Here is a 16,586-nt window from a genome sequence, read left to right as displayed (position 1 = left end):
AAGGAGGAGCGAAGGAGCTGAAGTAATTCGGAAAGATGTGCATTCACGGCTTTCCTTAACAGACCACAAGGTCGATCACAGATTTACTGATGCTAAAATGGAGAATACGCATTGTACACACTTTATACAGAGTGAGTAGCAGCTTGTTGTGGAAATATACATTAACTGACCACTGCTCTGAATTGAAACCGTCATAATCATACCATTCAAGGATTAGGCTACTAATCATTTGCACAAATTAACAATTGTACTCTTTGCCTTAAAAGTAAGCAGAAGATAATGTTACACAGGAAATTTTCCATGAAGATCAATTTTCTACAACGCTAGAATATAGTGCGTAGTTTCTCCCTCTCTCGTGGGCTAAAATACAAATGACCTAAGTCATATTAACTTCCACTGCTCGCTTTTAATGCAAAGTGTACAACTGTTTTGACTTATTTTGCAAATGACAAGTAACTCATTGAATGGTTATAGTTAAGAGCAGTAGTTTGTAAATGTATATTTTTAGACTATCATTCACTCGGTCCGCTATTATCTGCCACACTTTTTCTCGTTTTTCTTTTACAGAGGCATAGTTTCCTTCTTTACATATTATATGCTTTGCTCCCTCGTATATGGACATAGAAAAGAAAGACACTGAATGAATTGGACTCTAAAATCTAGAAACTATGACTAAGTGATAAATTCCATGCACACTATAAACATGAATGTAACAGCAGGGTTCGAATTATGATTTCATCTTTGTGGGAGTCTCTTTAAAAAAAGAAAAGTAGTCTATGAGCAGCAAATTTTGAGCATTAAACATTTCATTTCCTGCATTCTGGTAAATTTGTATGCACCTATTTACCTTTTTCTGAATTAATGTATGCTGAAATATCTGTATGTAAAGGGAAACATAGATTACAATCCAAATATAAAAACATCATGGAATATATTACAATAAGGCTCTCAGGCATTCTGTAATTGCTGTATTTTAATGGATTAATAAAGCCCTGGACTGTAATATTTCAGATGTGTTTGAGCAATATTTCTGCTCATGTTCAAAACTTATTGCACATTCAAAATATATCCCATCTGTGCTCTCTGTGATTTGGAGGAGTCGTGATATTTTGAGAAAAATAAAGTGATAATAGGCTATTACAAGAATAAAGTAACTATATTTCCGAAAATAATCTACCTGCACCATAGCCTGCTGTGCATTATGTGATTGCTCTGCTGATGCGGTAGATCTCAGACCTCCTGACAGACACAGAGCCCCGTTTGAGACTCTGGTCTCTGAATGAGACAAAGTTTAGGGAAGTGGCTGTACGCTGCTCTACATGGGAGGTGGGAAACTACGACAGAATTACACGGAGCGCAAACGCGACACATCTGCCGCAGCATGTCGACAGCAGAGCGCGTCCATTATAAACCTGAAGCTGCACAGACTACGGACGGAAGGCGCGCTGCTCGTCTCTATTTTTACAGCGAGAGTGGACACTAAGCGACGCACAGGAGCTCATCCTCTTTCCATGGGAGCTCAGTTCCCACTGGCTCCCACGTAATTCGAACCCTGTGTAACAGAGTATATTCATCAGTTATTTCTCCCCAGCAAAATATAAAGTCAAAAACCATTGGGGTGTCCTCTCCCTGTTGTTACATGAATGGACAGTAGCCTACAATACTATATAGTTACTGGTCCAGTGAACTAAGTCTATAATTTGGGAGGATTATACAATTACAGCAATATAGAACAATATGCACCTGTTGTATTTTAATGCACGCTGATAACAAGGTAAAAACCATTGCTGAGTGAACAGAAAAGGCCCCAGGATTAATAAATCCTGGCTGTTAGCCTGGTCAGGAGCAGGCTAGCTGCACAGAATAAATCTCCATGGTAATTTAGGTGTAGCCTCAAAATCCAGACCCAAATCCAAAAGATTAAGGGTCTGGCAATGAGTAATGAAAATGGCCCAACTCGAGGGGCGGCACCAAGCATGCATTTGAAATTCTCACTGCACGCAATTGGATAACACTACGACCAATCACAACAATACACGGGGTGACGTATCCAGAGCGTACCCATACGCTTAGCTACCAGCGGAGCTAACTGGTAGATTAAACTCCTGCTGTATCCGGTCGGCAAAACAGCAAGAACGTCCTTCTTGCAAAGAAACGACTCGAGCGCCGTCTTCTGTTCCTCTTTTAGATAAAAAGCCAAGTCTAACTCATTCATTGTAGAGGCCAAAGCCGTTTCAAACAACTGGTGTTCATCCGTAGCCATCTTGCAATGTTTACTAATGACTTCGATGTTGCAGCGCTGTCGCCATCTGTTTAGCTCGCCTCTGGCCCGCCTATATCAGATACACCGATGTGATTGGTGCAGCATGGGTACAAGGGCATAGTTAATGAGCATCATTACTGAATGCCAGAGTGACTCGCTGAGCAAATTCAAATTATGCTCTCGCGAGAACTCTGGATTTCCAGGGTAACTTAAGTGCCTTTGCTTGTGTGAAACCGAGTCAAGGCTAAATTGAGCCAGGATAACTGTGAAATCCCAGCTTAATCCGCTATCTAGGTTTTGTGAAATAGCCCAACAGTGTGTTGTTGTTATTGTTGATGATGATGATCAGATACTTTTTTTGATGCAACGTTAATGAGTTAGCATTTGCACCTGCAATAGCCAGAATCTGAATGTGAAAAGCTTCATGTAGATGTTTCCTGTGTTACCTGAAGAGCTTATATGTAACCTAAATCAAGCAACTCTGAATCCCATCCTCAAAGCACAAACATTCATTATAAAGGCTTCAGGGTACATATGAAAAGTGTTGTATATGTGTGTCATGAAAAAAGCACATTTGCAAAACTAAACTCAGCGGTGTGATTGTGCATGTACCATAGATAATTCTCTCTCTCACACACACACACACACACACACACACACACACACACACACACACACACACACACACACACACACACACACACAGCTGAGCAGTCACTCAAAAGGTGCGGAAACACAAGGCACAGGGCGTTTTGACTTCAGCATGATCAAATATTGAAGGTCCATTTGCGCAAAACCGACGCTGTCCTCACAGCACTGTTTCACCTGCTTGCTGTGCCATGCCTTAATGAATTGCTTCCTTATAAGAAGTCAGTCAGTCATTACATAAAGGATAGGCCACCTGAGATGTGAAAAGACAAAAGGACAGAAGCTAGTTGTATCTGGAGAGTTAACAAAAGGCGGTGATGGAGGATGTAGGAAGAGACAGAGCTTCAAATCAATGTGGAAGAAGATGCTGGAAGAAAAAAAAAAAGGAAAGTTTCTTTAATTTTTTTCTCATTTTGCACTATTTACACATCTCTCTGAACATCTTGTGTTTGGAAAAAAGGTAAACTCCCAGACATGCTAGCATACTTTGTAAGTGTATTTACCCTCTCTATGACATCATTCTGCCATCCTCATACTCTTTATCTTCTTCCTTTCCACTGGCTGCAATCACAGTAACACTCAACCATGCACCCACATTCTGTAAACTGTAATTAAGGACTTGAATAAGTGGGGAAGTGTCATTTTAGCTGAACACAGAGGAACAATGTAGAGTTAATCCACTGTAATTTGCTCGTCCACTGTACTTATATGCAGACACGATAGGGTTTAGGCTTCCATAGTACACTACCAATTGCAAATAAAAGACGGTTTAAAAGCAGCACAGGCCAAGATGTCTCTTAGTGTCAGATACTTATTCAGTCATTTGTTAGTGTCTAAACTTTTAATGCAGAAATGTAAAATGTTTCTGGCAGGAACACCCACATTTAATTCACAAAATAGAAAAACTAGGTTTCAAATGTCGCTTCTGGCCGTTCCAGGAACTCACTCTGCTGCTGCCTCGAGGCCAGATGTTCACGAGCCAAAAGACACAGAATTGATTGAATGCCGTCAATATATATTAATATTTTTCTTTGTTCTGTGGGGAGCATGCCAGAGTTTAATGTTTCCATTAACACTGGCATTGCTATTGCTTATTGTGCGTGGGCACAGAGAATACATTAAATACACCTGGAAATGTCTCATAGTGATTTCTTGCCAAAGACTCGCTTCAATTTCCTGCAAGTTTTTCAGCAGCGAGAGCTGTCTTTAGGGGTGGTTTTAGAGAAAATGGCATAAGTAAAAATGCACAGAAAAACAGAAAAAATGCTATTGGTGTTGTGCTGTCATCTTGGTGGGCGCAATCAATGTTCAAGGAGAATACACAGGGGGAAATCTGCCCAAATTATCTGACAACATGATATTCAATTTGAAATTTTCCATAAATGGAAATTGCCAACATTTACAAATATATAATCTCAATGAATCCAGACTGTTCGGCTTGTGAAATTCTATTTAGAAATTACATTTTGACTTTTTTGTTATTTTTAGTTCTAAAACAAATTGCCTTGTTTAGTGATGGTGGTGCATGCTGGTGAATGCTGCACATTGTTTTTGTAAAAACCACCACTTTTTAGTAAATGTGGTTATTTTGTATGGAATATTGTTCCAATACACCTCTATTCATAAACAATTATTGGGGGGGAAATATTTTAAGGGGTGCAAGACCTGCTGCATTTACTACAAAATGTCCCAAACGCTAGTGTTCAGTGTATAATTTATTGCTCATCCTGGTTCCCAGCATCCCCAGATGCTAATTATAAATAATGTCTCCTGATGAATTGATGTTGAGCCTTTTTGTGCTGGATTTCATTCCTGACGTCAGGCCCATTACTCTTTCGATTTGGCACCGGCATGGCTCTTTTTCACAGATAACAAATACGGTCATTTCCTTGCTAATTCAAACAGGCCCCAGCTTTAGCAATTCAGTGGACTGCCATAAGGCAGTAAAGCATTCAGTGACGTTGGTACGAACAGGCAATGATGAGAAATGGCACACAGGTGCTGCTCTCGGCCCTGAATCCTTTCCTTCATTAGGGTGCCTCAGCGCCACCGCGCATTTCCCTTCATTATGTTTCAAACAGCTCTCCTTTACAAAACTACTGAATTACAATTTAAGGCTAAGGGAGAATTTGTAACTTGCTCACCCAACTTAACTTTCACAAGTTAGAGAATGCCTCAAAGAAAAAAATGACAAACCTCTTATTAGGTTCTTGGTAAATCTGCAAGTGATCAGCAGGGATTATTTCTTTTGATAACATAATACATCGACTCATATATTAAAATATATATATATGAAACTAGATAACTGACAGGCCATGACTCAATAACTCCAGTAGAAATATTAATGGTGGGTTATTTCTTGTACAATTGATTAAACATTTTCGGGTCTGTTAGGCTTGAGAAAAATGATGGTCAGCCTGAACATTAAACATGGATTTCCGATATGAGTAATGGCACGACTCTTTCATCGGCGGCAGTGAGGACTTCACATGCCATTAATAAATGAAAACCATCACTGTCACCCGTAATGCTGTGGTAACATTTAGGATATTTTGTGTGTGTGTGTGTGTGTGTGTGTGTGTGTGTGAGCAACTGCAATCAGGTGTATTGCCATCCCACAAGGGGCCCAGTTGTCCTTAAAATAGTCTTAAGCAGCACTACATATGAGAAAATAATATTACTTGAGATCCTCATCTGCTGCTGTGGCAACAAATCTATTACAGGTGCAAAGGCTCAGCCAAACACGGACAGTTCTGGTAGCTAATCACAGGAGTGTCACCCTTGTGATTAGAGACCTATATTGTACACATCATACAAGACACTGGAGTGCTCAAACAAGACAGTCAATACCATCTTGTGACGCTTTCCTCCGTCCCTTCAGTCCTATTCTTCTAATGACACTATCAACATGAGTGGCTCCTGGTCATGAGTCTGACGCTTAGTGTCAAAGCCAAACTAATGAACTGCGACTGCAACTCTCACCCCCATATCACAATGGATACTCTGATAGACGTTAAATGATTATAATACAGCTGCACTCAGCAATATAAAGTTATAGATATGGGCTTTATGACAATGTATATGACTTGAGTGTTTCTTTCTTTAAGCACAATTTGTATTTTTAATCAGCTTCACTCATCTTTAGATAGAGCTGGGCAATATGGAAAGAATCAAATATCACCATATTTCTGACCAAATACATCGATGTTGATATTGCAGCGATATTCCAGGGGATTAAAGCGTAACTCTCGCCAAAATGCAACCTAGGGTCTTTTTGTGAATGTACCCGAGTCAAACTTTCGTTTAAAAGCATATTTAGGATGGAAGCGGCACTTTTAAGATGTACCGTATTTTTGTTTTTCGGTCAAATGGCCTTTTGAATGGGAGTAATAGGGGCACTTTTATGCTAGCCTCAAAATAGCTATTTTTAAAACACTAAGAAGGCTCGACACAACATGAAACTTTGCTCCAAGTATCACCAGGGGCTCTACACCTTAACTACACCGGTGCACAAGGGATATACTAAATCTGTGGCTACTTGTTTTGATATCGACTCGTTTTGACTGCCGAGGTGGTAGCAGCCGGAAACAACAAGAGCTACGGTGAGTTGTTCTTTTTAGTAAACTCTGGGTACACAAACAATCTTCTCAATGCTCAAGTTCATGTGTAGAGACCCTGGTGATACTTGGAGCAAAGTTTCATGTTGTGTCGAGCCTTCTTAGTGTTTTAAAAATAGCTATTTTGAGGCTAGCATAAAAATGCCCCTTTTACTCCCATTCAAAAGGCCATTTGACCAAAAAATGAAAATATGGTAAATCTTAAAAGTGACGCTTCCGTCCTAATTATGCTTTTAAACAAAAGTTTGACTCGGGTACATTCACAAAAAGACCCTAGGTTGCATTTTGGCGAGAGTTACGCTTTAACCCTAACCGTTACCCTATAGGGTTGACGTTTGGTGCTTTCACAAAATATTAACACAATGAAAATCTTGATAAATAATCACAAATAATGTGGATACAATAACTAAGTGGGTAAAGGCAAATAATAAAACAGCTAGTAAGTCAGGTAAGTTCAGAAAATTACATCACTTTACCATAATGCAACCTTTAAAACCCGGAAAAGACAACACTTACCCAAAATCTAAGATGAAATATAAAGCTAGATATATAACATTGATATATTGCCCAGCCCTATCCTTATATCAATACTGTACAACTGTAAGTATTTTTCTAACTTTCTAAGCCATAATGACTCCAGTGGAAATTGGGCTTGAGGCTCACAGCCTGAAGGAGTTCAGATTTGGTCTTCACAACCTTGAGACAAATAAAGTGATTAGTTATCAGTGTAGAGAGTCATTCAGTTGGTCAGCGAAGCACAAAACAATTAATCTTTACATGTTTTGCATTGCTACCAAACGTACAACCCCACCCTCGCAGCGCAATTCCTCTGCCCCTCTGATCAAACACTTGCTACTTAACTTGACTCACATTTGATGGTTTGTGGATGAAATATTGAGTTTAGATTAAAACTTTTAAAATTAAAACATGCAATATGTATTGTGCAAATAACTGTTTCTATGCAGCATTTTATCAAAGTGGTTATAGTCCACTGGGCTAAATTAGTATGGAAAGGTTCAAAAGGGAAGGATGTCATGAACTGCATATTATACAGATATAAAGCATTATGTCTCATAAATGATGATGTTTTAAATGGGTATATTGTACTGGCAATATAGGCCTGTATATTTATATATAGTTAGACTGGCTCCTGTTACAAAAACGTTTTGTGTTTTCACAAAGGATTATTTTAGGCTAGGGTGTCATGGTGGCATAGAGGTCTAAAATGTGTAGCATGTAACTGCAATGTTCAGAATCTGGCCATGCAGGATCCTCTGGTGCATGTCATCTCCCTCTCTCTATCTCTCGCTCCACACATTTCCTGTGTGCCTGTTGAGTGAACACTAAAAAAGACCCAAAATAGAGAGATTATTTTAGGCCAAAGTGAAGTGTAATGAAGTTTGTTTTAAAGTGCCCATATTATGAAAAAGATCACTTTTTCTGGGATTTGGGGTGTTATTTTGTGTCTCTGGTGCTTCCACATGCATACAAACTTTGAAAAAAAACATCCATGCTGTTTTGAGTGAGATACGGGTTTCTGAATGTGTCCTGCCTGTCTCTGGGTGAGCTGTTCAAAATCTGCATGGCTTTCTACGTCACTAGCCAAAACGAGGGGCCTAGGGGGCTAACCGTTAGCATGCTAGCTCGTTCTCAATGGCAAAACACTGCTACAACACACACAAATTTACCCTAATCTACAAAGTAAATTGTATAGAACTACTTACATGTCCCTGTTCTGCAGGTATTCCACTCAAAGTTGGAATTGCACCCACATTTAGAAGAAGTCTCCCGGCTAATCCTGCCTTGCACAGGCCGAAGTTGCACAAACAGCTAGCTAGCTCACGTAATCCTTACCTAGCTACTGGGCATGTGCGACTGACAACAAAGATGTTACAGAAGTTGCGAGGTCTCACTCTGTAGCTATAACAGAGACCTGACACAGGGTGAAAAGAGGTTCTGCAGCAATGTGCAGTACAACAAAAATATGGTGTTTTTTGAAAATTAAACCATGTAAACATATTCTGGTACAATCTCAAATTACAATTATGAACCTGAAAATGAGCATAATATGGCCACTTTAATAGACTAATATTTTCTAAATAATAACTACATTTACTGTGTACATGGTTTTAGCCACGCTTGCAATGAAATTTTGTGGAGACATTCAAAACTAATGACAGCTATACCTTGTGTTAAGTGCTAAACACGTTAAACCTCACAAAGCCGCTACCATGGCTGTAGTCTTTTTTTCAACATAGTCATTGGGGATAATCCAGTCAAAACATTTTCAGTTTTTATTCATATTTATTCTTTTAACTGGTAGTCCTAATTACACTGTGAAGAAAACTTGAGGTAGTTGTTCTTCAGCACACTAATGAGCCATAGTTTTAGACATATTATATTAAACTGATAAGATTGCTACTCTTTGCTACAATAAATGTAACCTGTGGTTTGCATCCTAAAGCATTTTAAGGTCATCATTAACTAAATGTTTGAAATCTTGTGTTTTGCTTTCTCACCATAAACCTGCCCAGCTTCCCAAAGTAGTGGCATCCAGAATAAACAGGGTCACTATCGTGACCGGCGTGCTGCATCCCTTCCTCACTCTAGTGACAGCTCATTTTCGGAGCCACGGCTTTACCACTGAAAGAGCAGAGGGCCCTATAATGATCAGCTTTTAGCGCTGGCACTGGGTGGCTGAATAAGCCATCAGGCATCATTAGACCCTGCTGGGGAAAACAATCTCTCCATTCCCATCGGTGCTCCCAAACAGGAGAACTCTTTGAGAAAAAATACATCAGAGGACACTTTAGCCTGTGTGTTATGTGTGATAGAATACATTTCTCCGGCACAATGGGGCATCATTGAGCGGTCAAAGATTTCCTAATTCTGATGATGTAGCTCTTTATGATGCCTTGGAAAAGCATAACTCATTTAATCAGAGACATCTGGTTGTCAGTTTTTCTGTTAACACTTACTTGCTAAAATCTTGATAAAAAAAAATAAGGTGGCAACAACATTTTAACAGCAGGAAGACATGGAATCATAAAACGTTCAACTGAATAGAGAATATGCCCTGAAAAGGTTCTAATGATCTCTCATCAGAGTGATGCAAACCTGCTGCATACACAGAGAGACAGGTCCATTATTCCTACTGGGCACGTCCTTTCCCGAGAACATTTTTTATTTGACTTCAAAATGCCTCAGCTTGTCAGCCATACTGTGTTCTGAATACAATCTAAAATGTCATAACTAAACAAATTGAGCCTAGCTGACAGAGATGAATAAGGCTGCTGCAGGCACTGTGTCCAGAGTCACTGGGTTAATAAAGTACAAGTACATGTCTACAGACTGCACAGAACTTCCATCTCTGGTTATTTCCAATTTACTCTGGTACACATTGAATCAGTATGTGTTTTGAGTACACATTCTATTAGCAATCAGCTGCAGTACCTGTAAAACATTTCATTGAAAGATCATTCCAGTCTCTTTTATGTAAATATTTGTTTCTATCAGCATAATGTAACTCTTTGTCGATGGTGTTTGTTGTAAAGAGGAGACATTTTTTTCTTTCAGCGGGGGATCGCCATACAACCTGCCTGTTCACACTTTTCCACAGAAGCATTAGTAGATCGCTGCGTGTTAATTTGGCCTGTCTTGACCGATCGAGGCCAGGTTAGAGAAGCGTTTGATGTTAACCGTTTCTAAATTCTCACCAGTGGGAGGATGAAAATTAGTTCTGACACATGCGTGAAACACAAACACAGACAAACACAGTGATCAAGTAGCATTCAGTGAGGCAGGGTACAATCATAGTATAGTATAATATGTAGTATAATATGTATTTGTAGATAACATCTCTATGAAAAATAGATGGATAATAATTCTCTGTGGGTTTGTCTGTATGTACTACTGACCCCTTTCATATTACACATAGTGATTTTTATAATATAAAAATATATTGATTGATATTATAAATAATATTTTTCTTTACTAGTTTTCTACCAGTCCTTTTTAAACACTGTCTTAATATTCATTTGTGGTTGTATATATTTACAAATGTAATATTGATCATTAGAAGTCATTCCCCAGATGACTTATGCTGACTTTTTTTGCACTGAGAGATAATAATCTCCACCATGAAATAGCCATAAATCATGAGCTATACGTAAATACATAAGCATACATAACATGCACAAATCACACCATATATAGTCACATTCCAAAAAGTTTACAACTATTCTCTGCATTTATTTAACCACGGTGGGTTCACTTTGAAGTTGTTTTTCCTCCTATGAAGAGCACCAACAAAACCTAAGTCTTTGTAATTGTCAACACTGGCACATATGAAGTCAAATTTAAATTTGAATTACACAGTCAGGCCTGAGCACTCCTTACCCTCCTCCTTCAGATCAAAAGGAAAGCCAATAAAATGCTTTGCTTGCAGGCATCAGCTTTGATGTTGCTCCACTGCATGCTCATTTAAGCCCAAGGGCATAAAGTCAGGAGTGGACAGCACCTCTACCGACATCAAATTGTTTTGTGTTTATAATCTCAGCCCCAGGTATACCGATTGGCATCAGATGCTGCTTTTTTAGGAGTACCGGTATAAACATCTTTTGTGTTTGACATTTCTCACTATTCATCAAAATCATCGTTGCCTTTGTTCTAGTCTAAGTTATTCTCCCACAAGCCGTGAACCTGAATGTGTCATTTTGATACGGTTTTTTTCACTGCAGGTCAGAACGAAAGATGCTGCATGATGAACTGTAATCAAGTAAGCCCACAGGAGCCTTTGTCTATTCAGTGTCATTAAAGCGATGTAAGCGAAATGCGAGGCAACCATGTAATTACATCGCTTTGAAATCTGTGGAACTGTAACTCACCATCAGATGGTGTTTTCAGGGGATTATGCAGCCTTGTTCAATAAAAGCTAGGATGGATCATTCAAGGGTTTTTCTCTGTAACTGTCAATAAAAGGAGAAAATGTCATCACATGGCTTTAATGTTTCGACTGTCATTAAATCTGTACTGTGAATTTATGTTAACTCGTGTCTTGGCACCGGTGAAACAAGCACATTTATGAGCCATTATCTCCTATTCATCCTGTTGAGGGAGATAATGAGACAAAAACCCAGTTGATAAAAGTGTATGGAAACTACTCTGAGCTTTGCTTCTCCTCTGGATGTGTAGGATTTCTACAATGTCTGGTACATTATTGTAGGTTATTTAAGAATTCACCTTTTTCAATATAAGTCTTTCATTTGATTATTGCCCAGTGTCAAACATCTTTTAAGCAATGGGGATAAATTACTGCTGGCAGGAAACATCCGACACAATATTCACCACGGGATGGTTGTATAATTTAGTTTTTACAGATCTATTGTGAGCTATTTTCTAATCATTGATGTTAACAGGAACACCAGCTACATCTCAAGTTTTAATATAGAGCTCAATAAAAAAATCAAAATAATCATCTTCGTGCCGAGGTGAATATTAGCTCGCCTTTTGCTCTGAGATCCAATCTGGGTTCAGTTCTGCTTTGCTAGTTTTTCCATTTATGGCACATGCAGCTTGACCTGATAAACACTGCAGGGATGGCTGTTATACTATATACCAAAACCTACAACACCTAAGAAATTTAAAAACATTTTTAATTTTAATTCTCAGATCGAGCCAAAGAAGTTAGTGTAAAATAAAGAAGTGCCAGAATGTATGTGTGTTTTATATTAGTTTTGTTATATATTAATCAATAATGTACTGAACGTCAGCTAATTGACAATTGACATAATTGTCAGCTATTTGCTTCCATTATTCAGTAGTCCTCTATTTTAATGCAGTGTTTGTTTTTGCTTAGTGGTGTGATTGGCCATATATTCACAACTATATATATATATATATATATATATATATATATATATATATATATATATATATATATATATATATATATTCTGTATACGCACACACACACACACACACACACACACACATATATATATATATATATATATATATATATATATATTCTGTATACACACACACACACACACACACACACACACACACACACACATATATATATATATATATATATATATATATATATATATATATATATATATATATAAAGCATTACTTATTTGAACGGGCTCAAACCACAGGGTATTTTAGGTTGGTAATTTCCCACATGAAATCCATCAGTTCACTAATTGGGACTGTGGGCCCAGCTTGAAAGTCAATACTTGATTGTGTCCAGCACCTACTCCACTCCACAACTCTGTAAGTGGTTAAAAGATACACATATCCCAATAGTCATACATGCCGAACGACTATGAGAGTGTGTGGTAGTGTGACTGATTGAGGACCGGCCGCCGGTAGCCAAAGCAAAGTCTTGTTTCCAGCAAGAATCGAAAACCAGTTGATAGGGTGACACAAGGAAAAACTCCATTATCTGAACATGCAACAGCTTTGTTTGTTAGCTTTCACTATTATCAGTGAGGTCAGATTCATATCAACACTACACACTTTTTCACTGTTTTATTGTTCAACAGGTTTATACCTTCCAGACTACACATACTCAACTGCTGCTACTACTGACATCGATGAGTGAATACAGGGGAATCTTCTGACTAATCCCTTCCTATCTTACTGACATATTTAATGATCTGTGATAATTCACTGAAGCGTCTCCCTCAACTTGTGACCATGAATTAATTAAGGACCACTGTCTCGCTACTGATAAAACATGTTCAAAGACATGTATAATTCTTTTACATTGCAGACTCTCACCACCAAGCTGGGTTAAATATATGTATATGTTTATCTATATTTATAAAGCATTAAGGCACAATATCATTATTTTGATTTAATACAGTAATTGTATAGTTTGTAATTAGAAATCAGTATTATGCTTTTAATTTAAAGATCTAATTGTGGCAATTTTATTCCAATTTTGTTTCTAAATTGGAATGTTAAATGTTTTCTTATGCAATAAGTATAATATAATGTTGTTTTGCCAATAAACTGGAAAGACAGTTATACAGCAACAAGTACAAACCAGAATAAGTAAGATACCCACGTAATGAACTGCGCTTTGTTGCACAAACTGGCTTTTCATGAAATGAATGAAAGATTTCTGTATTCGCAGTGTGCCATTTACGACAGCAACTTGTTTTTTAGTAGATATAGAAATATATACCTGATATTTCCACAATTTAAGTGTAGTAAATGTTTTTGTCCTCAATAAAAGTACAGTCACAATTTTTGCATGAAATCTGACTTTGCATTTATATTGTAGAAGCAGGTGGAAAATATGACCTTTTCATTTGTGAACAATTTACAAAAGCAATTCACTGTGATTACCATCTCAAATGTTATATCCATGCTTTACTGACCCTGAAAGAAACGGTTACATACATAAATACATACATTGTATACATAAATAGATACATAAATTAATATTCAAACAGACACACTCTGTCAGTGAAGTCTATCGATGCCGCATGTGTGACAGGTGTAGATGATATGTACAGCTGAGGTCTACTACAGTTCATGTTGAGCTGGCAGGGAAGGAGTACAGTAGGCAGGCAGAGCCGGGTGTTTTGCGGCACTGTTAGCAGGAGGTGAAAGTTTTCCAGAAGAAGTTTTTACAGGGGGCTTTGCGGTCGCGCTGAGGCAGTGATAGCCTGTTGTAGACGGCCCTCTCCTCCAGACGGGACTCCAGCGGTTCCTCAAGATCCATAAGTGCAGCTTCCCCCGGCAACATGTTGGTGTCCAGAGCTCCATCCAACAAGCCAGAGACCAGCTTCAGAATCAGCTCCTTGCGCTCTTTGCTCAGCTCCTGACCAAAAATCAATTACATATATTATTATTAAACATATTATTAAAGAGACTAGATCTAGAAAATGTGAACATTTAACATCTTATAGCTAGCTCAAGTCTAAAGTATTATTCTTTTTGACTTCACATTTAAGACGGTATGAATTAACAGGATGAATTAAAGACTATTAACTTTATATTGAAAATTATTTAAAATGCATATTTTAGACATATCCAGGCTTATCACAAGATTTATTTTTGTTTATTTCACAAGCAATCTTGATATTTAGGTCGTTCTTTTGAAAGTTATAATTATCATTACATCTTTCCCAACAAATGAATTGACAAATCTATGAATAATAGTATTAATAACAGTTGATGTTAAGAGAAAATTCCCCATGAACTACATATGAACGATAAAAATCGGAAAAAAAGTCCTCACCCTGTCCACATGGATGGAGCTCCTATCCTCCACAGGGAGCACAGCGGCTGCTCTAACGCTGAACAGAACCCCCATGAGAGCTGCTAACACCACCAGAAGCTGCATGCTGTGGCAGGAGTGTAGGTGACGGACCAGGGCTACAGTCACAGGAGGCTCACAGAGATAAGAGTGTGTGAGTGTGTGTTTGAGAAAGAGACACGCTGAGCAGAGAGTCTGAGCAGCTCAGAGATCCAGAGGAAAGTGGTGGAGGAAGTGCAGTTGCTGGCAGCTGGTCACAAGATTTGGAAACCACTGATGTTTCTTCTGCTCTACCTCCAAAGTCCCTCACTCTTTTATACGCCTCTACCCCTGTCTGCCACTGACGTACAGGGTGGTGGGTGTATGACGGAGGGTGTATGGGTGTGTTGGGGTGTGTGTGGGGGAAGAAAGGATGTGTTCATGAGTGTGAAAGAGGAGGGGAGATGAAGGGTTCAGGACAGAACAAATGGAATCGCTGAACACTTAACCTTTTTGACAAATTGGGAACATCTGCAGAGGTCAACGCCATCACTGGGCTAAAAGCAGGTTTTGACATCAACATGTTAACTACTCACAACTCATCAACTGTTGATATAGCCGAACCGTTCTTAACAATCAAGATAAAATTATCACATTTCCCTGTAGCAGCAATGAAAAAAACCTAAAAGAAATACAAACTCACCACACTACAAGCTGACTTATCATTAGACATCCGAGTGTTTGGCTCTGTACTTCTGTCAACAGCCGATTACTGTCACAGTGCCTCTATGACACCTGCAGATTACAATTGAGCGGTCTGACACTCACCATGACCGAAGAAGTGCCTTCAGGAAATGCACACCACCAATATAGTGGAGTAAACATTGTTGTTAAAAGAAGATGAAGAAGCAGTTCTTCAGCAAGTTAGTGCTATACAGTTGAGTTGATGGTTAACTTTGGTCTAAATTAACGTTGGCAGTTTAGTGATTTAAATTGAATTGATTTTTATTTGCTTGTCTGAATTAAACACAAATCAATTGCCTTTGGTTCAGGATAGCTGTAGGCAGGTTTCGGGAAAAGGATGAGTGATTTCACCAGTATACCACCAAATACAAACTATACTACATCTTATACAAACAAAAGTCACATTAATGCCCGGACTCTCATTTTGCAAGTAACAATGACTGTGAGAGCACAGTATATTCCAAGAAAATATAGTATAGGCTGTAGCTGTAGTTCAATTACATTCACACTATAGACTAAGCTGTTTGGGTTTCTGGCTACAAGTGCACATTCAGAGTAAATTGCCTTTTTTGGACACTGTTCATATGATTTATATAGCATTAACTTAAATATTAATGAAGCAGAATACATTACAGTTTTTGCTCATCTTTGTACAGTGTGGCAACAAATGATTTTGTATGCATTTGTCTGATATAATGTGGAGGTTATACAAAAACATATGTTTCAGCTTCCATAAAGGCTCATTTGTTTCTAAATATTGTGGCCTTTGTATGTAGCTAGATAGCATCATTAAATGTCGTTCATAGAAAAGATTTGTGTGAGCTACTCTTAAACTACTACAAAACCCAATCATACTGGTTTATACGAGATAAACTGATTATGGGGAGTTGATTACAGCATAAAACATACACTCTTGTCAAGTGAGAATCTGCCCTTTAGGATAGATCACTGAAATAGCACCATGAATGTGGTTTACTGTTGTAACGTCTTTAAACGGTGCAACAGGCGGGGAACATACAGCGCTTATATTTTAGTACGCCTTGGTTGATATGTT

At 38.3% G+C, this 16,586-nt stretch overlaps 1 protein-coding gene across 1 annotated transcript; it reads right to left on the bottom strand.

Moving 5' to 3' along the window:
- Window positions 1-14,139: 14,139 nt before the first annotated feature.
- On the bottom strand, window positions 14,140-14,896 carry LOC144520275 (somatostatin-1B-like). The gene is made up of 2 exons (XM_078253943.1): window positions 14,792-14,896; window positions 14,140-14,371 (listed from the first exon to the last, which is right to left on the bottom strand). The coding sequence occupies exons 1-2, from the start codon at window positions 14,894-14,896 to the stop codon at window positions 14,144-14,146; spliced, it is 333 nt and encodes a 110-aa protein (XP_078110069.1). The 3' UTR covers window positions 14,140-14,143.
- Between the last annotated feature and the right edge of the window lie 1,690 nt (window positions 14,897-16,586).

This window comes from Sander vitreus, chromosome 7, assembly GCF_031162955.1.
Source record: "Sander vitreus isolate 19-12246 chromosome 7, sanVit1, whole genome shotgun sequence".
NCBI classification, from domain to species: domain Eukaryota; kingdom Metazoa; phylum Chordata; class Actinopteri; order Perciformes; family Percidae; genus Sander; species Sander vitreus.
The sequence above is the reverse complement of the archived record's forward strand: the minus strand, read 5'-3'. Positions and strand labels throughout refer to the sequence as shown.